This window comes from Euprymna scolopes, chromosome 35 (assembly GCF_053919585.1).
Source record: "Euprymna scolopes isolate OS-2025 chromosome 35, ASM5391958v1, whole genome shotgun sequence".
NCBI lineage: Eukaryota > Metazoa > Mollusca > Cephalopoda > Sepiida > Sepiolidae > Euprymna > Euprymna scolopes.
Genome location: NC_136516.1, coordinates 32,140,789 through 32,167,171, shown reverse-complemented (window position 1 = coordinate 32,167,171; position 26,383 = coordinate 32,140,789). Strand labels below are relative to the sequence as shown.

The 26,383-nt window shown below is 33.6% G+C and overlaps 1 protein-coding gene across 1 annotated transcript in view; it reads right to left on the bottom strand.

Annotated features, from left to right (window-relative positions):
• LOC145259795 (rotatin-like) overlaps nucleotides 1-26,383 on the bottom strand; it is a 149,247-nt gene that overhangs the window by 96,947 nt on the left and 25,917 nt on the right. Inside the window, exons 10-18 of the mRNA XM_080117560.1 lie at nucleotides 25,467-25,643; nucleotides 22,557-22,766; nucleotides 21,504-21,616; nucleotides 18,940-19,072; nucleotides 13,649-13,777; nucleotides 12,068-12,184; nucleotides 10,076-10,215; nucleotides 5,808-5,976; nucleotides 4,282-4,381 (exon numbers count right to left, since the gene is read on the bottom strand). Of these exons, the coding sequence (XP_079973686.1) occupies nucleotides 4,282-4,381; nucleotides 5,808-5,976; nucleotides 10,076-10,215; nucleotides 12,068-12,184; nucleotides 13,649-13,777; nucleotides 18,940-19,072; nucleotides 21,504-21,616; nucleotides 22,557-22,766; nucleotides 25,467-25,643 (1,288 nt within the window). The remainder of the gene's footprint in view (nucleotides 1-4,281; nucleotides 4,382-5,807; nucleotides 5,977-10,075; nucleotides 10,216-12,067; nucleotides 12,185-13,648; nucleotides 13,778-18,939; nucleotides 19,073-21,503; nucleotides 21,617-22,556; nucleotides 22,767-25,466; nucleotides 25,644-26,383) is intronic.

Sequence of the window (26,383 nt, the reverse complement as noted above, 5' to 3'; positions counted from 1 at the left end):
ATTTTCCACAAAAAAAATCTAGTGTCACTCATTGGTGAGGTGGATATTTACCCAATTAAAATCAACCTTGTATCTTACTCTATCCTTGTGAAGAGGAAAATAAATAGGACACAAGATAAATAAAACACATTGTATGTATGTATATATATATATATATATATATATGAATAAATGATTAATAAAACATGTTAAAAGACATCTTGAAAAAGAGTTAAAAACATATTTAATTTTGAAAAAAGAAAGCACAAAATAAGTGGATAGTCCTTAATTTGCGGAGTTTTGAAGAAATACTCTCCTTCTCATCAGAGGGCAGGAATTAGCAAAATGCAGGATCGAATTTTGCATATAAAAGTATTTAATGAAACTACAAGTAAGTCAAAGATCTTACTTGGTTAAAAAAAAGGGCGAGGTAAGGGGAACAGGAGGCAAAAGAAAAATAATAAAAAGATTTCACATGAATGGATAGTCCGGTGAAGGATTTTATATATATATATATATATATATATATATATATATATATATATCAGGGCTTTACATTGTGAGAGAAACAGTCATATTTTTTTAAATAAAACAAGCAAAGCTAAATTATTTGAACAATAAACGGTTTAATAGAACAATATACTCTTTTTATTTAATGAGGCTGTTTAAAAAAAAACATCTAAAGAAATTTGAATGTTTATACTTTCAAGTCTCAACATAAAATCCAGTGCATATTTAAAATTACACTTATTTAAAAAAAAAAAACAACAACAAGTGAAGCATGCATAGTCCCCTGTGAGTGCACAGCGAATGAGGCACAAAAAAATGACTAAGTTCAACATTTGCCCTCCCCCTTCATTTCGCTCCAAAGGTCCCCAGGGGATGTCAAATCCTGGTGACAATGAACAAACAGTGCAGTTTTAGGCCTTAACATATGTAAATTTGAGTTCTGCACCATGCAAAAAAAGAAATGACTAAGTTCATCATTTGCACCCCACCCCCAACCCCACCCCACCTCATTTAACCCCAAAATCCCCAAGGCCTTAACATATTGTAGTGGAATGGGGACAAAAATGGATGGTCACATTCAATGCTGCCAAGACAAAACTGGTTTCCTTCAATAATTACAAGAAACCTCTGCCACCAATAGCAATGGCCAGTGACTCCCTGTCTGAGAGTACATCTTTCAAACTGCTTGGCCTAACGTTCACAGGAAACATGAGTTGAAACAATTACATTGAAAGCATTTCCAGGGCCGCTGCAAAGAAGGTAGGCTCTCTCTACCGTGCTAGAAAACTACTAACACCCGAAAGTATCCTGTATCTCTATAAGGCCACCATTCGCCCATGTATGGAGTATTGCTGTCACATTTGGACTGGTGCATCTGTTACTAGTCTCTCGCTCCTAGACAAGGTTCAAAAGAGAATCGCCAATCTGATAGGCCCTGAACTGGCATCTAAGCTTCAGCCTCTGTCCAATCGACGAAATGTTGCATCCCTCTGCCTGTTCTACAAGTATTTTAATCGTTAATGCTTTGGCGAACTGCAGACACTTATGCCCCCATGACGTAGACACCCTCGACAAACCCGACAGGCAGCTAAATCCAACCCCCACACAGTAGAGATCCCTAGATGTAAAATATCTTTCTACTCCAGTAGTTTCTTCCCCAGAACCGCTAGACTCTGGAATTCCATTCCAGGTCCCTGCTTCCCCAACTGTACTGACATGCAGGAGTTCAAGTGTAACGTGAACAGACATCTTGCTGCCTAAATCTCAACATAGTACCCCAGTAGTTGTTGCTCCTGATAGGAGCCCCATACACCAAAGTGGCAATGCGCCTTGTATGGGGTGAAAATGTAATTTAAAAAAAAAAAAGTAAAGAATACTGTCCAAAATGAAGATCAAAGCTCACATCAGCCAAAATATGAGAACAACATCCAAGATGAGAACAGTAGTCCAAATAATCCACACATTATTAATCCTATTCTCAAAAATTCTGAAATATAATTCTCAGAATTCTCTCATAAGTGGCTCAAGTAATAAGCAATATTGTTATATATTGGTACCTTACATCAGTAAATCGAGATTACGTTAACTAGTATGAATTTCGGCAAGGGTTACATTAAGAACATGTCAAGATAACCTGGTGGTAAATGGAAATAGGCCTAGTGCACCTAGCATGAGTGAGGTGAGTAGGGGGTCCAGGGTGAGCTCCCTAAACAAAAGACTCTAGAAGCAGGTATCAAATTATTAGATAAGAATTTCATCATGTAGATGGCAAAGGACAGAGTTTTGAGATAGTTTGAGTCAAGGAAGCAGCCAGACCAGTCATGCTCGACAATATAGAAATCTAAATGAATATTTCCTCAAAACTTGTCCATTCGTCCAACCATTTTAAGGCTAAGAACAAAGAAGGGATTAATTTTAATCTCTTCCTTCTTGAACAAACTTTCTCTCCTCAATAAAACCTTTGAAACCGCCAATAAGTCTCCATTGTTCCATGCATGAGTTTTGTTTACCTAAATTAAATAGACAATCAACAGCCACTAGACGATGCAATCATACAGGAAACGGCTCCTAAGGAAAAGTGACAATCAAAGAATAAAGACCAGCGACCACGCATGTATGTAAAAAAAAAATGTTATTTGATTTGTTCCTTGATTGCTCATTGGCAAAAAACCACAAGTGCACAGAGCACACGTATGAAATTCCTTCAGATGTTTCTGTGAAGGTTCCAATACCTGAAATAGTTTGGCAGATGGTAATAACTTTATTGGATAGCTAGGTTTCATCATCTAAGTTCAATAAATAGGACAATTTATTCCCATTGTTTGTTTGGATATGCTTTATCCTTGCTATCCAACAACCTGAGAGCCATAGCTATGCAGTATGTTTCTGTGGGTTCGCTAATCAATATCTCAGTGTTTGTTGGGTGGTCAGTGCAAGGTGTTTGAGTACATTGCTGACTATTTGGGAGAATTGAGCCGGTAGATGATGTAGAACAAAGCCAAATTGAGGTGTTCTGGTACTAATTTCTTGACGGTGGCCTAGATTCCTAATTAGAATGTCAATTTTGGATTTAGATATGTGGATAGGATCAGTTAGGTGTAGTTTGTAGAATTCTTTGTTATTTATGTGTCTAATTCTGATATGTATTCAATAGTGTTCATGATGGGGATTTCTCATCCCTTGGTTCATTTTGTGTTTATGAAAATGTCACAATAAGCATATCTTTTCCTCTTTTTGCCTGAGAGAAATTTACTAAGATCAACAGTTGATTAAGTCAGTCATGTAAAAATAGAATTTCAACTTCGATAAAAGTATAGTAGAAGAAAGTGGGTTAGCAAATTGTTGCAATACTTTTGATATGATTACAAAAAATCGGAAGGTTCTATTTATAGACAGAGGTGATAAGAACCGAGCAATCAGCTGGAAGCACGTTCACGAACCAATCAATCAGCTAGAACCACACTCAGGTATCAACCAATCAGTTGTAACCACGCTCAGATACCAACCAATCAATTGTAACCACGCTCAGGTACCAACCAATCAGTTGTAACCACGCTCAGGTACCAACCAATCAGTTGTAACCACGCTCAGGTACCAACCAATCAGTTGTAACCACGCTCAGGTACCAACCAATCAGTTGTAACCACGCTCAGGTACCAACCAATCAGTTGTAACCACGCTCAGGTACCAACCAATCAGTTGTAACCACGCTCAGGTACCAACCAATCAGTTGTAACCACGCTCAGGTACCAATCAATCAGTTGTAACCACGCTCAGGTACCAACCAATCAGCTGTAACCACGCTCAGGTACCAACCAATCAACTGGAACCATGCTCAGGTACCAACTAATCAGCTGGAACCACGCTCAGGTACCAACTAATCAGCTGGAACCACGCTCAGGTACCAACCAATCAGTTGAAACTACACTCAGGTACCAACTAATCAGCTGAAACCACTCTCACATATTAACCAATGGCTGGAACGAAACCACTCTCACGTATTAACCAACGGCTGAAACCATGCTCGGGTACCAACCAATCAGCTGAAAACCACACTCCGGTACCAACTAACAGCTGGAACCATGCTCAGGTACCAACCAATCAGAAACCGGAATCACTCCATAAAATATAGTGAATCTTTTAGAATTCCTGCATATAACTTTTTGTCTTCACATGGGATAGGACTCCGATATACGTAAATAAATATTTGTAGTGATATTTTGAAATACAAGAAGAAATATGAAAAAAAAAGTTAAATGGAGTATGTATATTTTCAATTCAGAAATTACTTACCCAGTAACATGAGTAGCAATTGTTCAAGTGCAGATTTTTTAACTTGTTCGTCGAGAGTTGTCGATGAAAATATCTTATAGATCTTATCCACATCATCTGGCTGGAAAAAACAAAAAGAGAAGCTCACGAATCGTTTATTTTTGTGATTTTCTGTGAATTATTAAAAATGTATTAAAAAAAAAATCATTAAAGTAAGATTAACAAAGTTAAGCAATGTTTAATCCAGTCAAAACTTAGAAAGTACAAAATAGACTTTGTGGCTTAGTGGGGGATGCTCTCTTCTCTTCCCTGCAACCTCTCTCTCACAGAAGAGACGTTGTGCGCCTGCCTTTGTTTTATCGTTATTTCCATGGCAAGTGCTCGTCTGAGCTCCAATCTCTGGTCCCCCCTCGCCAAACCTTCATGATAAACACCTGTCTAGCTAAAACCACTTTCAGTAATTTCCACCATTCTTTATCTGTGCCTAAATCAAAATGTAGATTCCATGAACATAGCTTTTTTCTGAAAAGTGCATGCCTGTGGAATTCTCTTCCGTTTGCCTGTTTCCCACCTGACTACAACTTGGACGTCTTCAAGTCCAACATAAATAAATTCCTGATTAATCGCCCCCTTAAGTAAGACGCTTTATCAAATCTCCAATACCAACTATTACTACGATATTATCCCATCGATTATTGTACACAAAATAACCCTTATCCCCGAGTGGCTTTCGGGCCTTGATAAGTGCTGATCCTCAAGAAAAAAAAAAGAAAAAGATGGGAGATTGTTTGAGAATACAATGTGCTTTAACCCAACAAAGGGTAATGGGGGTAATAGCTTTCCAAGTTGCTCTCCAGAGATATAATCGATTGGTCTCCATGCATCTCAGCACTATGCGATAGACAAAATATAATAATCTCTCCATAGTGAATGACCGTCTATGCTTGGTGAGGAACCATATCTTTCTACCTTGTAAATATTCATTAGCACGGAGAGAACATGGCTGCTCTAGAGGAGTAAACCTTGATCAAAAATCCTGCTATTTCAATGGGTAGCAGTAATTCCAGAAGCACATTGAGAAATGGTTGACCAGTTTTTGCCCAGAATTCTCCCTATATTAAAAATCAAAGATTAAAAAAAAAATCTATATAATGTTGAAACTAAAAATAGATAATTCACGTTGAAATTCCGAAATTTTATTTTGTTTGTTTTCAGCCTTGTAATGGCTACGATTTACCATTAATTATTTAAAATTGTAAACAATTATATATATAAAAAGAAAAATACTGGATCAATTTATATGATTTTTGGAATTTTTTCATTTCATCACAGGTACGTACACCATAGAGGTTTTTTTTTGTATTTTTGTTTTTTTAATAAGGTGTGGGGGATCTTGGACAATCACTAGTTGACCTACTTTGTGCACTTTACGGCATATTTAACGCCACAAAAATTCCTATTACAAAATAAATGTGGAGGTTAAAAATATAAAACAAAAAAGGTAAAAAACAGGAAAAACAAAAACAAAGAATAAAAAAAAAACTTACATTAAAAACACAATCTTGATTGCCTCGTTGTAGTGTGACTTGGTTAGAAACGACAAACAAATTGGATAAATCTTTGACATCTAATTCTTGAATTGTAGGCAATTTATTTTCGTGCTCATCTTCATGGCACAGAAACCAAGCCAACCTCTTTAAAGATTCTGAACGAATTCTAAAAATATTAAAGAAAATAAAAAAAAAAGTAGAAATTAGAGTTCTTGCCCAGAATTCCTCCTATAATAAAAACACAGACTAAAAAAATTTTTTTTTTTAATTTTCTTCCTTTGAAGATTGTAATGCTGGGTATGGGGCAGCCAAACCAGCTACCAACATTGCCCCGCTTTTTATTGAAACCAACCCAGAGCTCTTTTTAGTATCCTCACTGTTTCCTTAAGTGCAATTGTCTGGATCTCTTTTGCACTTGGTTCACCAGGAATATTAGTAAGGTAGGACTTCAGGTTCTTCTTCATAAGTCTTGTGGCACCTATGATAACTGGTATGATTGATATCTCTCTAAGATTCCAGTTTCTTTTCATATCGTACATGAGACCTTGGTATTTGGTCTGTTTCTCTCTCTTAGCTCTGTTCAGGCTGCCATCATTAGGAACACTCACTTCAATCAAGGTTGCAACTACATATGTTCTTGTGACAAAAAGGAAAATATCATATTCCAAAAATCACATAAATTAATCAATAGTTTTATTTCTATAAAGAAAATCATTTTCAAGTGATTAATGAGAATTCCTAGGCATTACAAGATAAATCTCATAAGTATAAATTATTGTTGAGTTATCTCAGTTATGTTTTTTAAGATTCTTTTAAAAATACACTGTCACTTGTCAAATACTCATAAAATTTGAATTTTTTATAAAAATAAAACTACTTTACTTTTATGTGATTTTTGGAATCTGTAATTTTTTGTTGCTAAACCGATTCTTTTAATTGTTTTTTTTTTTAATGTTTATTTTTGTTTAAAACTTTATTTTACACTGCTGGTACTAATGATAAAATGATAAATATTTTTAGTGATTTTAAACTACCAATAAAATTTATAATTAAACCCCTACAAGTGTATTTTTTACACTTGGGAAAAGATATGCACATAATCGATAGGCACTTACAATAATTCAAAACAAATTGAAAAAAAAATCTATAACTAAATATTAAGAGATTTTAAAAGAATTGGAATTGGTAAACAATAACACTAATGTTTGGTGCATTTTAGGTCAGAGAGGTAGATCTGCTAACACCACTTTGGTTACTGGGATACAACCAACTAGTATATAAATTAAAAATTGAAAAAAATGTAGTATTTCTATTGTTGGAGAAAATTTTTTTTTTATATGGAATGAAAAAGGAATCGGATAAGAAAAAAAAAAAAAAAAAAATGAAATAGTGATATGTAAAATTTGCAAAAACATGAAAAAAAACAAACATTTGCTTACTTTAGTGTTTATAGCCATGAATTCAAACATAGGTGGGAAAATGTCTTACGCCATATTGGATTTCAAAAAGATTAGAAACATATTTTAAAATTTCGTGTTTAGGTTTTATGAAACCCAAGAAGGTAATATTTCTAAAATCTTTATCAGAAAAGTCAACTTATAATTAGATTTATAAGCCAATCCAAAAATCTTAACACATAAGTTGCGAAACTAAAAAAAAATCTGTATGATATACATACATATGGCAAAACCAAAAATATCAAATTCCAAAAGTCATATAAATTGATCAAGTAATTTTATTTTTAACTAAGAAAATCAAATTTTATGAGGAAGCGGGGACAATAAACAAATTGTTATTAAAACAATTTTTTGTTTTCATAAATACCTTACTTTTCATTAAAAAGAGATGATATCTAATTTCAATCATGGTCCATTTAATAAATAATTGACAAAAAATAATATTATATTATTAATAATTTTATTTCTATATTATTTCATGTACCTATACTGAATTTCAGTATTTACTTCAACAGTGCTCAATATGTGAGTAGAGCTAGGTAACAAGTTATGAAAGTATATATATGGCAATTAAACTACACAAATACACAAATTTTTCTATGTTTCATCCTCATAAGGATTTGTCAGGCTATTGCATGTTGGTTGTGTTTTTCTTTTAAATTTTATTAATGCTCAGCTATACACTAAGCTCTCTCATTTAAGATTTTCTATAGAAATTGTTTTATCCATTGATTAACATGTATGTGCAGAACATGAATAAAAGTTTAATGAAAAACACAACAAACAAACCTAGCTCGATTCCATTATAAATTTATTTCAACCTGAAATAGCCTTATCAAACGAGAGGAGCTCCCTTTTCCTTGTTTCCTCCTTTCTTAATCTCATTGAATTCCAATAAACTGTCACTAACTGTTAAATAACTTTTTTGATGCAAGTATGATTAATTTCATATTTGTAGTTTCCTTTAATGCATTAACTTGCAAAATGAATTGTACATTTTCCAAACCTCTTTTCTCAGGTGAGAAGAATTGCATTTTTCGAAACTCCATGGAATAAGGCTTTTCTTGTTTATTTGTACTCCTCATTGGATAATTAAAATTTTGTATACCTTCCTTACAGGTTTCTAATGTCTTTTTGAAAATTTGAATAAATTTTCAATTATAATATATATATGTACATATATAAGAACAAGTAGTTAATAAAACATGTTAAAAAACACTTTGAAAAAGAGTTAAAAACATATTTAATTTTAAAAAGGAAGCACAAAATAAGTGGATAGCCCTTAATCCGCGGAGTTTTGAAGAAATACTTTCCTTCTCATCAGAGGGTAGGATTTAGCAAAATGCGGGATCGGATTTTGCTTGCAAAAGTATTTGATGAAGCTACAAGTAAGTCATAGATCTTACTTGATAACAAAAAGTGAAGCAGAGGGAATATGGTGAAGAAAAATGTGATTTCACGTGAATGGATAGTCTGGTGAAGGGTAAAATATCCAATAACGGTAAAATCCAAAAAAGTTGGTTAAGTTTCCATTTCCACAAGTAAAATCCAAGGGAAAGCGTAGATTCCATGAACACAGCTTCTTTCTTAGAACAGCACGCCAGTGGAACTCTGTTCCGTCTGCCTGTTTCCCACCTGACTACAACTTGGATGTCTTCAAATCCAACGTAAACAAATTCCTGATGAATCGCCCCCTTAAGTAGACACTTTATGAAATCTCAACACTAACGTACAACGTACTGTACATGCAATAACCCTTATCCCTGAGTGGCTTCCGGGCCTTGATAAGTGGTGACCTCCTTGTAAAAAAAAAAAAAAAAGAAAAAAAAGGGAATCGCGTAATTGGAAGATGGTCCGAAGTAATCCAAAAGGCAGAAATCCATGGAATAATTCACAAATGAGGGCAAGGAAAAGATGTGTGTGTGTGGAAATATACTTTATTTCCTTATAATATATACCAATCCTTATTTAAGAAGCTCAATGTAATTATAGAGCAATATAAATAATGAATGACAAAAGTCTATATTCCAAAGTTCATGATGTTGACCATCTTACAATTTATTCCTTTAATTCAGTTGACATTTACAGCTTCTCTCCCAATTTTCGGATTTTTAATCATGTCAAAACGCACTTTATCTCTTTTTGATGGATTGATTGTTGCTATTTCTTCTGATGAGTTAAGGGCAAAATAGATTCACTGATTGATATAATAATTAAGTGATTGATTTTGTGCTATGAAACAGATACTGTCAAGAATTGTAAATGTCAATTGAATTAAAGGAATAAATTGTAAGATAGTCAACATCATGAACTTTGGAATATAGACTTTTGCCATTCATTCATTCATATATATATATATATATATATATATATATATATATAATGGAAATTCTTTTAACTTTCTTGAAGTTTTACATTTGGATTTTACCGTCACTGGATTTTTATCTTCCACCAGACTATCCATTCGTGTGTAATCACCTTTTTCTTTACCATATTCCTTCTGCTTCACTTTTTTTGTTTTCAAGTAAGATCTTTGACTTGCTTGTTGTTTCATCAAATACTTCTGCATGCAAAATCCGATCCCGCATTTTGCTAATTCCTACCCTCTGATGAGAAGGAAAGTATTTCTTCAAAACTCCGCAGATTAAGGATTATCCATTTATCTAGTGTTTCCTTTTCAGATTAAATATGTTTTTAACTCATTTCAAAGTGTTTTTTTAACATGTTTTATTAATTGTTTGCTCATTCATATATATATATATATATATATATATTTATATTAATAACCAATAAGCCATATTAACTTACTTGATATCTTTGGAAAACAGCAATCTCAATACGCCTCTGAGTCTCTCATGAAATGGTAATTCGTTTGGGTCTGGATTCTGTTTTGGTTCTATTAATCCAAGAATGCAATATCCAAGAGGACTCTCAACATCTGCATATGACTACAAAAGAAAAAGATTTTAATGGTTGAACTGTGACGTTGTTTTTTTTCAATATCGTTATATGATGTTATGTGTTAGATGACTGTTAGATAAGATTTTCATAAAATGTGCACATTTTCTTTACACGTGGAAAGGAGTTAAAAGAGCTCTAACTCTGTCCTTTCATGTTTTTGTGCTCTATTTCTTCAGTTTTATAAGTTGGTGCTGCAGAAAATGGTCATAAAAGGTCAAGAAGATGGAAAGACCAAAAAAGAAAGCACTTAACTAAACTTCCATTGGAAGAGTTTGGATAGTACTGGAATCCTGAGAGAGTTTATTGCTGAAAACTAACTGGAAAAATCAGCAAGAAATCAATGGTAAACGGCTGTTTCTAGAATGCAAAAGCAAGTTCAGAGTTCAACCCAATTAAAAAACAAATTACACAAAAATGTTTACGGTGTAGGTACCTGTCACAGAATGGAAATGTCGTATTCCAAAAATCATATAAATTGATCGAGTAGTTTTTTTTTTAATTAAGAAAATCAAGTTCTATGAGAAAGTGAGACTGTGTTTTGATCTACCATGTTTAGTAAAGAAGACAGCTCAATTCCGACTACCGAGATCAGAATTAGCCTTGTAATAGCTACCATTCACTATTAAAATCGTTAGAAAATCATTAAAAAAAAAAAAGAAGATTTTTTATACATAAAAAAATTACTTCATCAATTTATGTGATTTTTGGAATATGAAATTTTCATTCTGTGACGGTTACATACATCATAAAGATTTTTTTTTTTGTATTTTTGTTGTTTTTTTTAATTAAGTTAAATTTTGAATAAAAACTATCATTAGAATGAATAAAATAATAGGACAGCATTTTTTCTTTTTTTAAAATTTTTACTTGCATTCACACCAAAGAAGTTATATCGCGATCAGGGGGCTATTGTGATGCAGAGTCAGATCTAACAGGGAATCTTAAGTGGGGAGTTGTGCAGCAAGATTTTTGTTCACATTATATTTAAATTTATGGGAGCATGGAGGGAATTCCAAAAGCAAGTGGTCCAAAAAAAGCTATTAGACTAGAAAGTTTTCTGACATTTGAGGACATCAAGAATGAAGGGATGGGATTTTGTTGCCAAACTGATTAATCATGGGTATTTTTGCTGAGGAGATTCAAGTGCAATAAGTTTGTCAATTAGTTGTTATTTTAAAAGTATATCAATCCTGTTTGGTCATTTAATGTCATGAAAGTTTATTATATACGGATTCTTATGTGTGGGCTATTTGCAGTGGTACTGGATATCATGGGTTTCTTTTCTATTAAGTATTTTCGCTAATTTTAAAACTAATTAAATCTGTATTATTTGGACTATGTTTCAGTTGATATTACCTCCGATCTTCTTCAGGTGTATCTTGTCAAACTCCGGTTCTTTCTGTGGAACTCAGAACTCTGTATGCAATTTTGAACATAACCATTTATTTAATATCGCTAATTGATAAAATACTTGATAAAGTTCAGTTGTAAAAGTTACACTCTTCTGGAGGTTGAAAGTTCAATCCTTAGTGTGGGCGGCAGTCTAAATACAATTTCAAATTTCTTAGGACTTTTACCTGGTCATGGCTGACAGAATGAGAACATGCTACCACCCTTGTGGATTAAATAAAGGATTCCGTTGAAAATTCTGTGCAGATTCTTGAGTTCAACAGAAAATTCCCAGAGTTTGACAAAATACATGTGAAGAAGGTCGGAGGTTACATCGACTGAAATGTTGTGCAAGTAACACTAAAGATGAGAATAATAGTCCAAAGAATCCAAATATCTAAAATCAATCTGTATCTCAAAAATTCATAACCGAAATAAAATCTGATTTACCTGTAAAACAGGTAAGACGTGGGACAAACAGGTGATAAGATCTTTCCACACTTCACTTTCCAGAAGAAGTTGCCCTTGCAATAAATACAAGATGATGTTTGAAGCCGATTGGGAAATCTGCAAAAAAATATGAATATCAAACAAATCAAAAATAATAGTTATTGATAAGAAAAAAAAAATCATTGTTTATCATTTTTTAAAATTTAATATATTAAATGTCAAGGGCATTTTTGAAATGAATGTTTCTGTTTAGAGCACAATTAAACTATGGTACTTGACTTTTGCATTTTAAACTTTTATTCAAGCTGTTATAGATAAAAGTTTTTTTATAAAATCAACAGTAGGTTCTCTACAGTGCAATGTAGACTACAACATATTGTGGACTAAGTCACTGTGGGGAGGCATGTGAAGCTTCTTCCCAGTGCACCGCAATGGATCCCAACTGGAGTAGGCAATCAATTGATTGGATTTTTTTTGATTATCTGATACTTACCGGAGGCATTTTGATATAAAACCTATCTAAGAACACTCTCAGACACATAAAGTACATTCTTGTTGAAAAAAAATCGGCCCAGCCATTTCGGAGTCCATAGGGAACAAACTCGCAGACAAAATGCCTTTTATATGTAAGTAGATATATATATATATATATATATATATATATATATAAAATGAAAATTACAATTAAAATTACCAAAATGATCCAAGATGGTAAAATTAAAGTATATTATAAATATTAAAGAATTAATATTTATAAACTTATCTCAGCCAGATGTAAAAGCTTGATAAAACCAAATAGGAAATAGAGCTTATAATACGAGCAAACAGTTAATAAAACATGTTAAAAACACTTTGAAATGAGTTAAAAACATATTTAATCTGAAAAGGAAACACTAGATAAGTGGATAGTCCTTAATCCGCAGAGTTTCGAAGAAATACTTTCCTTCTCATCAGAGGGTAGGAATTAGCAAAATGCGGGATCGGATTTTGCATTCAAAAGTATTTGATGAAACAACAAGTAAGTCAAAGATCTTACTTGTAAACAAAAAAAAGTGAAGCAGAGGGAATGTGGGGAAGAAAAAGGTGATTACACATGAATGGATAGTCTGGTGGAAGATAAATAATCCAATATATATATATATATATTTAAAGAATGTTATGACATTAAGAACGTTTTGAAGTTAAAATATTATGTAACAATAGGGGAAAAAAAGACGTTTTAATACTTTTTACAAAAAACATGATAGTATCCCATAAGACTCCATTTTATGAAAATCATGCTTCTTGTAGCATATTTTCACATTTCGAATGGGTTTTTCTGCAGTTTACATGAGTTATACTAAATGGATTTTAACTTAAATGGTTTTTTATTACATCCATTATTAAAAAAAGTTTTTTTGGAAAAATAAAATGATTTTTAGTGTCAATATTTTTTATCACATTATATTTACCCTTCAAACTTATTATTTACCGAAAAAAAAGATAAAGATCTGGTCAGGGATAGATTAGTTTGGAAGTCAATTTCTAGAAGCTGTCCAACACATGTCAGCATGTAAAACAGACGTTAACAATGTTTATTACCTTTTTATTTGTGTCTGCCATACCAAATGATACGATCTCTAGCAATACGAGAGGATGTATGACAAACTTGGTATTCAAAGGCAACGATGAAGAAGGGTTGGCAGCAGCTTCGTTAATATTTAGCGATTCCTACAAAAAAAAAAAAAGAAGACATTTTCAACAACATGCAAATTTGAACAATAAATTTATTTCTGTAATTGAAAAAACAAAAACAACAGTTTAACATTTCTCTGCTAGGCAAAGAAAATTATTACATTTTGTTGTTATTGCTTTAATGGCACTAAACGTATCAATCCATATAATATTCTGCTTATTCTTTGCTTAGTTTGTATGTAACGCTTTCAAAAAGGAGAAATACAATTTTTGAAGGCTAAACAGCTTCAAAAAAGGCCATATTTGCAAAATTTGGCTTTAAAAGGAAAATCTGGCAACCCTGGACAAGTATATGAGAGTGACCTCCCTTTGGTGTAGTCTTATTTTCAAATAACTTGAAAACTGCTGGGTCCTTCAGCCTCACACCCTAGAACTTTCTTTAGATAGTTACTTTTTTTCTCCTGTCATCGTTTTTCCGCTGAGCAAAAGCACAGCTACCTATTCATCTGAGTTTGGTCTTTTATCTCTCTGAAGTCTTGGAAATTCTCACGGTTAGTCTTGCCTTTTTTCAATAAAACCAAACACGCCTACTGCTTCTTCTTCTTCCTCTCTCAGCCCCTGCGTAGTGACAGCAAACAGAGCAGACCTTCTGTCTTTTAGAGGTGAATGCATTAGAACAATTACTGCAGCAACAGGTTCCTCCACTTCAGCCTCCTCCACCATGAGAGCCTGGGCACTCTCAAGAATCTGCTCCAGGGTTATCTGTTCCATTCTGGAAGATCCCTGCAACTGGTGTCTAACAGAACTGGAGAGTCCTGACACGAAAGCACAACTGAGCCATCGATCAGAGGGGTTCTCTTCTATTAACCGTGCAAGATCCAGCAGGTCACCTAGATATTTGTCTATAGTTTCCCCAAGATACAAACAACGGGAGAGAGTCTTGTCATATGTTACAAAGGCGTCCAGCATGAAAGCCACAAGGAGGGCTGATTTTACTTACTTTAAATCTGCCCTTTGATCATGGGTTAATGTCCGGTATATGGACAGCGGGCCACCTCTCAGTCTAAGTGGTAAAACATTGTCAATCCCACACATTTTGCACACCAGCTCCACCTATTTCAACCATTCAGACACAGGGTGAGATGCCATGAAATTCAGGAATCAGACGGATATCGAATGCTTTGCCTATTTGTAAGCCAAAAACTACAGGGTCTTTCAGCCTCACACCCCGGAACTTTCTTTAGATAGCTACTTTTTTTTCTCCTGTCATCATTTTTCTGCTTTGAGCAAAAGCACAGCTGTCTATTCGTCCGAGTTTGGTGTTTTATTTCTTTAATCTCACTGAAGTCTCATGAATTCTCACACTTAGTTTCGCCTTCTTTCCAATAAAACCAAACATGCCTACCGTTTCTTCTTCTTCTCTCAACCTCCATATATCGACAGCAAATAGAGCAGACCTTCCGTCTTTTAGAGGTGAATGCACTAGAAGAATTACTACTACATATCATTATAATAATATATGATCATTGTTGTAATGGCACGAGAAATGGAACTCATAGTAATTTTGACGTGCATCAATTCTCCTCCAAAGAAAGAAATCAGTTAAACATTATGTAAAAAAGGGAACATTCCAAAAAGACAGGGCAATAAAAAGAAGAACATTGTCTGCAAAGAGGTGCTGAACTGAAGGATTTAATTAAAGATTGTCTCTTACAATGTGATTTTATTATTTGTATTGAACTATGTAGCACAATATTACTTTGAGTATTTATTAGTACTTATTAATTTATTTGATTTCGGTCAGTTCTAGATTTAAAGCCTAAACTTTTAGCATTATTGCATCAGACATGGCAAGAAATTCCTCAAAATGATACAATGAATACTCTTTTCATAGAAATGTTAATAAACCCATATTTGATGTGTGTTATTAGTTATTCTATCCAAAATCTCATTTTTATTTTTTTGTGCTATCCCGAAAAATATCCTTTTTGTCAAAACATATTTGTTGATAAAATATATTTCTCATTCCATGGAATTTCCACAAGTCCTGCTAGTATTACAATATCTTTCTTTCTAGCTAGCTAAGATGTATTAGGTTTCATTTAAATTATCTCCCTTGAAAATTAAAGACCATAATATTTCAAGAAGGATTTTGGTAATTTATCCTTTTTGTTATTAAATCACTTTAACTAATTGCTGTTGATATTGACAAAAACTATTGCATATGTAGAGAAAATTATGATAAAATTACAAATGAGTAACACTAATTATTAATTCATTATAAATTGTTTAAATAATAGTTATGCAAATGAGAAATACAAATAGGTTTGTTTGGGTTTTTGTTTTCTACCATGTATACAGTATTTCAAAAGACTATGCTTTTATTATTGATTTAAATAACAATCAACCGTTTTTCATGGTAATATAGGTGTGGTAATTGAAAAACTTTCGCATTTATTCATTTCGGTATGACACATGTTTTTGTAAAAACAAACAACAAAAAAAACAACATTAAATACAAAAATGATTTCATATGATAATTAAAGTGTTTTGAAATAGTGTCGAACGGCATATTTTAGAATTTCCCGCTAGAGTTAATATTAACCAAATTCTGTTGTTTCCAAAATTCCTACTTAGTAAAATAATTTCCAATGTTGTATTTTTTCTTTTTGTGAATCCTTTCCAACCAGTTTTCTTTCATAAACGAACATAAAACAATCGAACGAAAAATGACCTAAAAAAACAAAAAACAAACAAAATGGCTTCCCAAAAACAAAATGGCTTCCAAATTTATGATGAAAGAGAAAAACGTATACAAACAACAAAGACATATTGAAAAATTCTTTTCATAATATGACCCCTTTCCATAACAGATCATTTGCAGTGCGTCTCTTTCTCTTATAAAACGCATAAAAACAATACAGAGAATAGAAAATGGAGAATGTTCGCATGATTATTAAAAACGAGCAAAACAATCTTGCAACAGAAATATTCATCATTGTAATTCTGATTCCATTACATTTTTTTGTTGTTGTTTGTTTATGTAGCAAGGAAAACATACGTTCTCGCCAAAGAGTGCATGGCAGCTTGATGCCAATGATTTTGTGAATCATTTCCAACCAGTTTTCTTTCATATATATATGAGAGAGAGGGAGTGAGAGATAGATAGATAGATTACATATATTCTTGCCTAAAATCATTGAATGTAATGATTTTTCATTTCGGTATGACACAATTTATGTGATTTTTGGAATATGAACTTTTCTATTTCGTGACAGATACATACATAAAGATTTTTTGGTATTTTTTTTTCAGATTATTTAAAGTTCATTTCAGTTATTTTGTTATCCTTCAAGTTTTTAAGATAAGTGTAATATCGATTTCCCAGCAACTAGTTGTCCTGCACCTCTTAACTGAGAAAAATCAGGAAAGCTAAAGTGATAATCCCACTGCCACAAGACTAATTTACAATGGTTATGTATATAGCAGAAATTACACTGCACCTGCTGATGGTAGTCTCCTTTTACTCTAAAATAATATCTTATTTTGCTTAAATTTAACCATAGTTATAGCTTCAGAGGCCAATTTAAGTCATAGCCATAGTATTAAACATAAAAATAGTTTTAATTGTTTGTCACATGATTAAAATTAGTACGAACCTGATTTTGTACAGCATGCAGTGTCCACGTCACACAAGAAGAATGAAGAAAGAAAAAAAATGGATGCTGCAGTTACTTATAGGCTGGCGATCTTATAAGGTACAAAACTTCAGGGCATCTAATATGCATATGAAAGGCAGATGGTTTCAATAAAAAGCCTGTTTAGAAAAGGGTATTCTTTTTGGCAGAAGTGAGTTTTGTCAGATGTGTACTGAATTTTGAGACTGGGAATTGTGAGAATGAGAAGAATCAGCTCTGTATGGAATTTTGATACCAAGAATTGTAAAGAAGTAGACGTGTTAGAGAATGGATCGAGAGAGAGAGGGAGGTGAGTAAATTATATTGTAGACACGTTGACCGTAAGTGAGGGTCAGCTGATCGGATTACGTGTGAGTCACGTGATCAGGTTAGCTGAATCCAGGAAATTGGGTTTGGGCTTAGAAGGCGACGGATGGCTTAACAGTCGTTCTCTCCTCTTCACTGGGGGGGGGGGGGGGCTGACGTGCACCACGCAAGCCAGAGATTCACTTCCATCCTTCTGCGGTCGACATCTGGAAGGTGAATAAAAAAACTATAAAACCAATTCATCGTTTGGAGTGAATAAATCTTCGTCCCAAAACAGGTACCAGTCTCCCTCCAAGACACAAGATGAATTCAGGTGGACCAACATCGACGACACATGAATATATGACTCAAAAATACATGTACCACACACACACACACAGAAGCAAATGAACAATTAAATATGAAGATACAACAAATAGACAGAACAACTAGACGATCACACGACGTTCCCTCTTATTAGATAAATATACAACAGAAGAATAGTTAACATAAATTGTTGAGAGATTGCAGAATATTTTACAGTAACATTGTTAGGGAGAGGTGTCTGGGCAATACAAAGAAATCCATAAATCAGTCCCAGGAAAGGTGATCTGTAATAGTATTATGGAGCTGTATTCGGGCAATCAAAAGAACACAATGAGAAATCCCGGGATTTAAAACAACCGATATCCATGATGCCTGGGAGTGCGTCAATATTACGTCAATCAGCTCAGAACTATGACCCAGAGAGTTGTAAAACAATAAACAAGCTGGCGAGAAAAAGGTCAACAGGTCAAAGTGATATAAATGAAAGAGCAGAGAGAAAACAGAGGCGAGGAGACACAAAGCGAAAATACAGGTTGACACAGAGTTCTGCGACCCACCTCTTCCACTAACCTCCACTGCGCTATAATGATTAGTTGTCACTGTTATTTTGAAGTGTAAAGTGTAAATAAATAAATCTGTATTAAAAAAAAAAAGTGTCTCGTATTCATTTTGAAACGAAATAACTTTTCACTTATACAACCAAGAGAATTTGACGATGACAGCCCATTCATATATGTAACAACATGATCAAATCCAACCAATCAGATATCTATATTTGTCCACAAGGGGAGGTAAATGAAAGGTCACAGGTTGTAAATCATAGCGTAACCTTTAACATTTGGTCACTCAAATATCTACACGAGATTGTAAAAGCATATTATACGTTACCTTGACGACTTTAAGGCAATAGTCGTATGTGATTTCCTTGATTTGAGAATTGGAATGAGCAAGTAAGTGGCATAAAATCTCTCTTGCTTGTTTACTGTTGGGCGATGAATCAGTGATTTCAAGTTCGGCACAACTAAAATGAACAAAAAACCCCAAAGAAATGACAAGTATTTTGTTTTTTTTCAACAATTCCCCCTATATTAAAAACAAAAATAAAGAAAGAAAAATCTTTTCAAAAAACAAAATAAAATTTTATGAGTAAGAGAGTAACAACTTTCGTGTCGCCATCTTGAAAATAATCTCAAGAAACAAGGGAAATAACTCAACAAAAATTCATACCAGATTTATATTGTAATACCTATGAATTCCCATTAATCGATGAAAAATGATTTTCTTTATAAAAATTATGCTACTTTTTTAATTTTTTTTTTTTATTTATTCAATTTTCACCCCAAACAAGGCACAGTGCCACTTTGAAGCAGGGGGCTACTATCAGGGACTTAATTAGCAGGGTTATTATGAAGGGAGAAGAGTAGAAAGATGTTTGTTAACATTACACTTGAACTTCTGCATATCATTGCATTTGGGAAAGCAGAATCCCGGAAGGGAGTTCCAAAGACCCGCAGTTCTGGGGAAGAAACTATTGGAGTAAAAGGCTTTCTTGCACCTGGGGATCTCTACTGTAAAGGGATGAGACTTAGTAGCTTGTCGGGTTTGTCGGGGGTAGTTACGTCGGGGAGGTACAAGTGTTTGCAGTTCGTCAGAGCATTCACCATTAAAGTATTTGTAGAACAGACAGAGGGATGCAACATCTCGTCGATGGGACAGAGGCTGAAGCCTAGATGACAGTTCAGGACCTATCAGGTTGGCGACTCTCTTTTGAACCCTGTCCAGGAGCGAGAGACAAGAAGCAGATGCACCAGCCCAGATATGACAACAGTACTCCATACATGGGCGAATGGTTGCCTTATAGAGGTATAGGATACTGTCAGGCGTAAGTAGTTTTCTAGCATGGTAGAGGGAACCAACCTTCCTTGCAGCAGCCTTGGCAATGCTCTCAATGTATCTATTCCAGTTCATATTCCCTGTAAACGTTAGGCCGAGGAGTTTAAAAGAAGTACTTTCAGGCAATGTGTTCTTGGCCATTGCTATTGGTGGTAGAGAAGGTTTCTAGTAGTTATTGAAGGACACAAGCTTAGTCTTAGCAGCATTGAATGTGACCAACCATTTTTGTCCCCATTCCACTACGGATTGGAAGTCATCCTCTAGTGTTTCTGCCATTTCCTTGGATATGTGTTCATTTGTTTTCCCCTCATATCTGTTATAGAGAGTGGTGTCATCGGCAAATATATCCATCTCCGAAACAATTTTATCAGGGAGGTCATTTATGAATATCAGGAATAATAGAGGTCCAAGGATAGACCCCTGAGGTACTCCCGCATTTATGTCATATTATTTGGATATTTATGTGATTTTTGGAATATGATTATTTCATTTCATCACAGGTACGTACATCATACAGGGAAGGTGGAAACAAGGAGGGAATTCTCAAGTTAAGCAATCTGAGGGAAGAAACTATTAGAATAGAAGGTTTTCCAACATTAGGATCTCTACAGTGAAGGGGAGAAATTTTGCTGCTAGATGGGTTTGTCGAGGGTATTTACATCTACAAGGCACAAGTGCTACAAGCTCAGCAGTGCACGTTTCATTAAATTACTTGCAAAACAGGTACACAGCGATACAACATTGTCGTGATAGTACAGGGGTTGGAGCTTCATTGATTGTACGGGACTTATTAGATTTGAGACTCATTTTTTAGACCCTGTCTAAAAAGGAGAGACTAGTTGTAGATACACCAGCCAAGATGTGGCAATAATACTCCATGAGTGAAGGGTGGCTTCGTAAAGATACAGGATATAGTCAGATGTGTAATTTTCTAGTATGGTAGAGAGAGCCCACCTTCTTTGTAATAACCTTGACAATTTCTTCAATGTATTTGTTCAAATTCATGTTGACTGTGTATGCGACAATTTGTGATTGGTTAGAAGTTCACAAAACTCATCTCAAGTGAAAATCATTAGGAACAGAACCGACCCTTGAAGAGCTCGACAGAAGACAGATGGAAGATGAGTAATCGAAAACTGAATTCGAATGACTCAAAAATTCTTTCCAAATTCAACTTTGTCTATTACAAAAAAGCACTAAGTAAATCTCAAGCTATCCAAACAAGGCTTGCATCAGTCATATTCATCAACTTGTCTCTCCAACAAGAACAATATAACTTTCCATTTTTGTGATTCTGTTTTCCAACAAATATTCATGGTGAGTTTTTCTTATTTTTAGGTTTTCGACAGAACTGACCGCTTATCAAAATTCCTAAGTTGCATCAGTATCAAAGTTCTGCAATTCTTTAAAACACAGGCATAAAATGAGTGACATCAGACTACATTTGGTGCTGTGACCAGGATACAATCCTGAATTACTTCCAAAGCACAATAAAACCACAAATGTACAGACTGCATTGATACGTTATATTGAATGAATAATAAAAAATAGCAACTTACAATTCAGAGCAGAAATCAATATAACTGCAAATAAAATCTTTGTCCATGTGATAAGGCACACTTAATAAAGCTTCTTCTGCAAGGTTTAACAACTCTTCGACACTGCCATCAGTCTGCAGGAAACATTAAAAAAAACAACATTATCAACATTGTCGTACACTAAAACATCTATTTCATCAAATAGGTTTAATGAATCCTAGAATAAACAAAATGTTTTAAAATCAATTATTTACTTTGGACTTCTGTTTTTATCACTTATGGTGAATTAAAGAATTTTATAGCAACAAATCCAGTAGGGGACAGGGGCTAAGATGAGGTTCAACGTCTTGGTCATATTACATGACAAAATTTCAAACAGTCATGATATACTCTTCATTATACGTGTTTCTGGACCAAAATGCAATTGAAAATTAAAATTCAATGCAAAATAAAAGTTGAATATTTTAGATTTTTACTAGGTTTTTGACTATAAATGGCCAAAAATGGGAAAAATTTGCACCAGAAATGCATAAAAATTCTGCATATTCTGCATATGCATATTCTTAAAAAATTATACATATTCTTCAGGAAAGTATAAAGTGGATTTCGGCAGCCGCATAACTCGCTTCCCTTATTTTGTACTTTAGTCCTCACATTCTATGAACAATGTTTCTGATAGCATCAAGCAAGAAAAAGATCTGCTTTCGGAGTTAAAGCTGACAACACTGCTAAGGACTAGTACAAAACCTGCTAAGATGAGGAGAAAATATCCTCCTGGCAAAAAAAGGAATAAGTACTCTTAAAAACACTCGTCTTTCAATTCCTTCTTTTCTCTTTCCTTCTAAGCATAAAGCTGAACCTTTTAATACTCAAATTTAAACCAAACTTTAGTTTTGCATAAAAGCTATCTCAATATTAAATGTTCCTTGTCGGTCTTGTTTTTTTTATGGAGTTGTTATTGCATCTTTTAGCAAATAACCAAACCCATACAACCACTATTACACAGGGTCTTCACGTGAATCACTAAGAAAAAAAAAAAGTTTATAAATTAAATTTAATTTGTGGCTGACTTACCATTTTACTTTTTGAGAGAAAGTAGCAAGTCCGCTGTAGGGAAGTGCACACGCGTGCTGTCTGCGTGTAAATGAGATAACGTTCCGTGGCAACTTGATGTAAGTAGCCTAGCATTGTTGAATGAAGGTCAGGCCACATTTGTGAAAGGCACTCGTCAAAAACAACCAGTTCTAAGGCTGACGATAAGGTTTCGGGTACGGGTAGTTTTAACTGAAAAATATAATTGAACAAAATAAATTAGAAGAGGAAAATATCACGATTCAACAGTATATTATATATATATATAACAGATTAATAGAGGAAATACAAAACTATATTAGTAATGTATAAAAAACAAAAAGAAAATAAACAAAAACGAACTCGTGCATATAGTCAAAATATTTTAAACTTTTTATATATTTTTAAATAAACTAATAAATATAAAGAGATTATTAGCAAATACGAATGTAAATATATAAACAGAATATAAAAGAAGAGGGGTGATAATGTATATATATAATGGATTATATAATGGATTCATCCGAATCATATAAATACAGTAGGTTTGTAAATAATAGAATAATGTACTTTCTATTTTGGAGATAAGCACGAATGACAAGGGTAAAAAAAAAAAAATTTTTGATAACATGAATAGGTTAGCCTATTTAATCTTGAACAAAAAACTGGATCCAATATCCGGAACATTTTTTGCATTTTTGTTTAAGGGAAGTGGTGTTCGATCAACACTGCTGGGGAGTATGATTTTGGATAAGAAAACAAAACAAATAACAAGTACTTCTTCAGGCGTCTACAGTTGTTTGTCTAACATCAATAAATTCGTAGTGCTGTTAGTCTCCATGCTTTTCATGTAGCATTTAGTTTTTTTTTGTGTTTTTGTTTTTTTCTCTTCCAATATTGTCTACTCATTCATTGCTATGCATTTTGATTTGCTGATTGGTGTCTTATGTCAGATTACAGGCAAACCTGTTAACACATCTGGGCAGGAGCTACTAAAAGAGCTTATCCTGCCTTGACAGAGTTCAAAATAGACTTTGTAGCTTAGTGGGAGATGCCCTTTTCTCCTCCTTGCAACCTCTTTCCCACAGAAGAGACGTTATGAGCCTGTCTCTGCTTTATTATATTCATGGCAAATACTCGTCTGAGCTTCAATCTATGGTCACCCCCCTCCTCGCCAAACTTTCACGAAAAACACTCGCCTGGCCAAAACCACTATCAATAATTTCCCACACTCTATATCTGCACCTAAACCTTAATGTAGATTCCATGAACAAAGCTTCTTTCTTAAAACTGCATGCCTGTGAAACTCTCTTCTGTTTGCCTGCTTTCCAGCTGACTACAATTTGATTGTCTTCAAGTCCAATGTAAACAAGTTCTTGATGAACCGTCCCCCTAAGTAATCCAATTTACAAAATTTCCACTACTTATGATTACTACGCTATAATCTCATTGACTAATGTATACCCATTAATGCTTATCCACGAGTGGTCTTTAGGCCTTGATAAGTGGTGATTCCTATGTCAAAAAAACAAACAAAAAAAACCCTGATTATTTGACATCATGTTTCGGGCAAAGTCAAGCAGATGCTTAGATACGTTTGGTTCAAAATCTCCACAAGTACCAAAAAAAAAAAATAAATAAAATAATTTTTTTGTACTTTGTCACGGCAAGAAATGTCTTGAGCGGCACAAGATATCTTGTTGGTCTTCTTTTACTTTATTGCTATTCCCATTTATTGATAGACTGATCCCGAATCACTAAAATCTTTACAAACATTCCTACCAAGAATTCATCCTTCAATCATCGTTCGGTGATATGCAAAAGTTTAGTGATGCCTGGGGTCAACACATTGTCTGTCCCAAAGGCTCAACCATAAGTCCTAGTACCAAGAAATATCATAAGGAAAGGAGATAATTTAAAGATGATGTTAGGACGATTAATAGGAATTTGGAATAAAAAAAAAATTGCGCCTATTTTCTGATGCCAATAACAATTCCCTTATTTTTTCCTTTCAGGGCTCTCTACAGACAAATGTATCTTTATTTGACCTTTGACAACTAAATATTTTTGTTTACTAGCCAAATAGAAAATTTACGAGCCAAACCTACGTGATTTTTGGAATATCACATCTTCATTCCATGTCAAGTACATAAATCATAAATATTTTTTTGTATTTTTTTTTTTAAATAAATGTAATTCTATATATGCACCGAATTTTAGATGTTTTTTTAAACAGCCTTCCTTAAAAAAATATATATTACTGTTTAAATTATTTGACTTTGTTCGTTTTATTAAAAAAAAAAAAAAATGGTTGAAAAGATATTTTTCATTCAGTAATGAGCTTTGGAAGATTGTCAGTGAAAGAAATGCAATCGCCAAAAAGTAAGCGTTTTATTATTTCTAGTCACCACTTGGAAAACTCACTCGCAAAGATGACTGTTTCACTTGCAACATAAAGCCCTGTCTTTGTTTTTATTCAAAACTTAAATTTTCAATTGCAGTAATAATGATAAAATAATCAATATTTATTGATTTTAAACAGCCCGTAAAACTAAAATCTATAGATCACTCGCACGCCCCAAGTGTATTTTTACGTTTGCGTATATTACATGGATTTTTACAGCAATCCGAATTTAAAAAAAAAATAACTCTAGAGTTAAATAGGTAGAGGTTGTAAAAGAATTTGAATGGAGAATTTAGAACAGAATCAGTAATTGTATCGGAACTGGGAAAAATATTGGATTTGTCCCATGACCAAGTACTATAAAAAATTCTTTCTCCCGTCAGACTTCTATATGCGGTGAACAGCTGTCATCACAAAATACAGAAAGAAGAACAAGAAAAAAAGGAAAAAGAAAAAAAATAAAGAACGAAAAAGAAAAAGAAGGAAAAAGAAATAAAAAAGATTTATACCTTGTCAACAGGAACAAGTTGTTTTAAAAAACAACCTAAAAAGGATGCAAGACCCAAAAATATTTGCCTGTGTTCTGCAACATCTCCATCTTTCATGTTGGCTTGAGTCTTGCTACTGTGATGATGATGATGCATTAAGTTGCTAATCGATTCCAAACATTTAATCAAACATTTTACCTATTAAACAAAAAAAAAGCAAAAATAAAGAAATAAATAATAAAAATATTATCCATATAATCTACCAATATGAAGATCCAGCATTGCTCAGAATTGTTTCCTTTTTTTGGGGGGGGGGGCAACTGGAGATCTTTTTTGGAAAGGGGAAAATCGTTCTAGACAAAGCGTGAAGCCACTTGATGTAAAAAACTAACAAGAATAAAAGATGCTTATTGACTTTAGTCTTAAAAAGAACCAAGGCTATGGATAGGAGTAAAACAGTCAGATAGAAGAGAGTTCTACAAGATTGTAGTTCTTGGAAACAAGCTATAGGAATATGGAATAGGAAGCTGTATTACAATGAGGTATTAAAACAGCAAATTGATGGAGACCACTAGACCAATGAGTAAAACGAGCTGAAACAAAGGAAGCACAATATAGATCAGACAATTCTAAAAAACACATGCCATAATATTGTTTAATAGAGAATATTGAATGTGATACCCCATATCCTTTGGTGCCAAGTCCACCCTATTATCCTTTATATTTGTTATTTTTTATATTTAATAAAATTAAAATTTTGAGGTAATACATAGATATATTCCGTTTCTGAATTTTTGAGATGAGGATTGGTTATTCATATTATTTCAATTCTTGAAGCTACTGTTCTCATCTTGAGTGTCATTTTCACAATGTTTCAGTTGATATAACCTCAAACCTTCTTCAGGTGTATCTTGTCAACTCTAGGAATATTTCTGTTG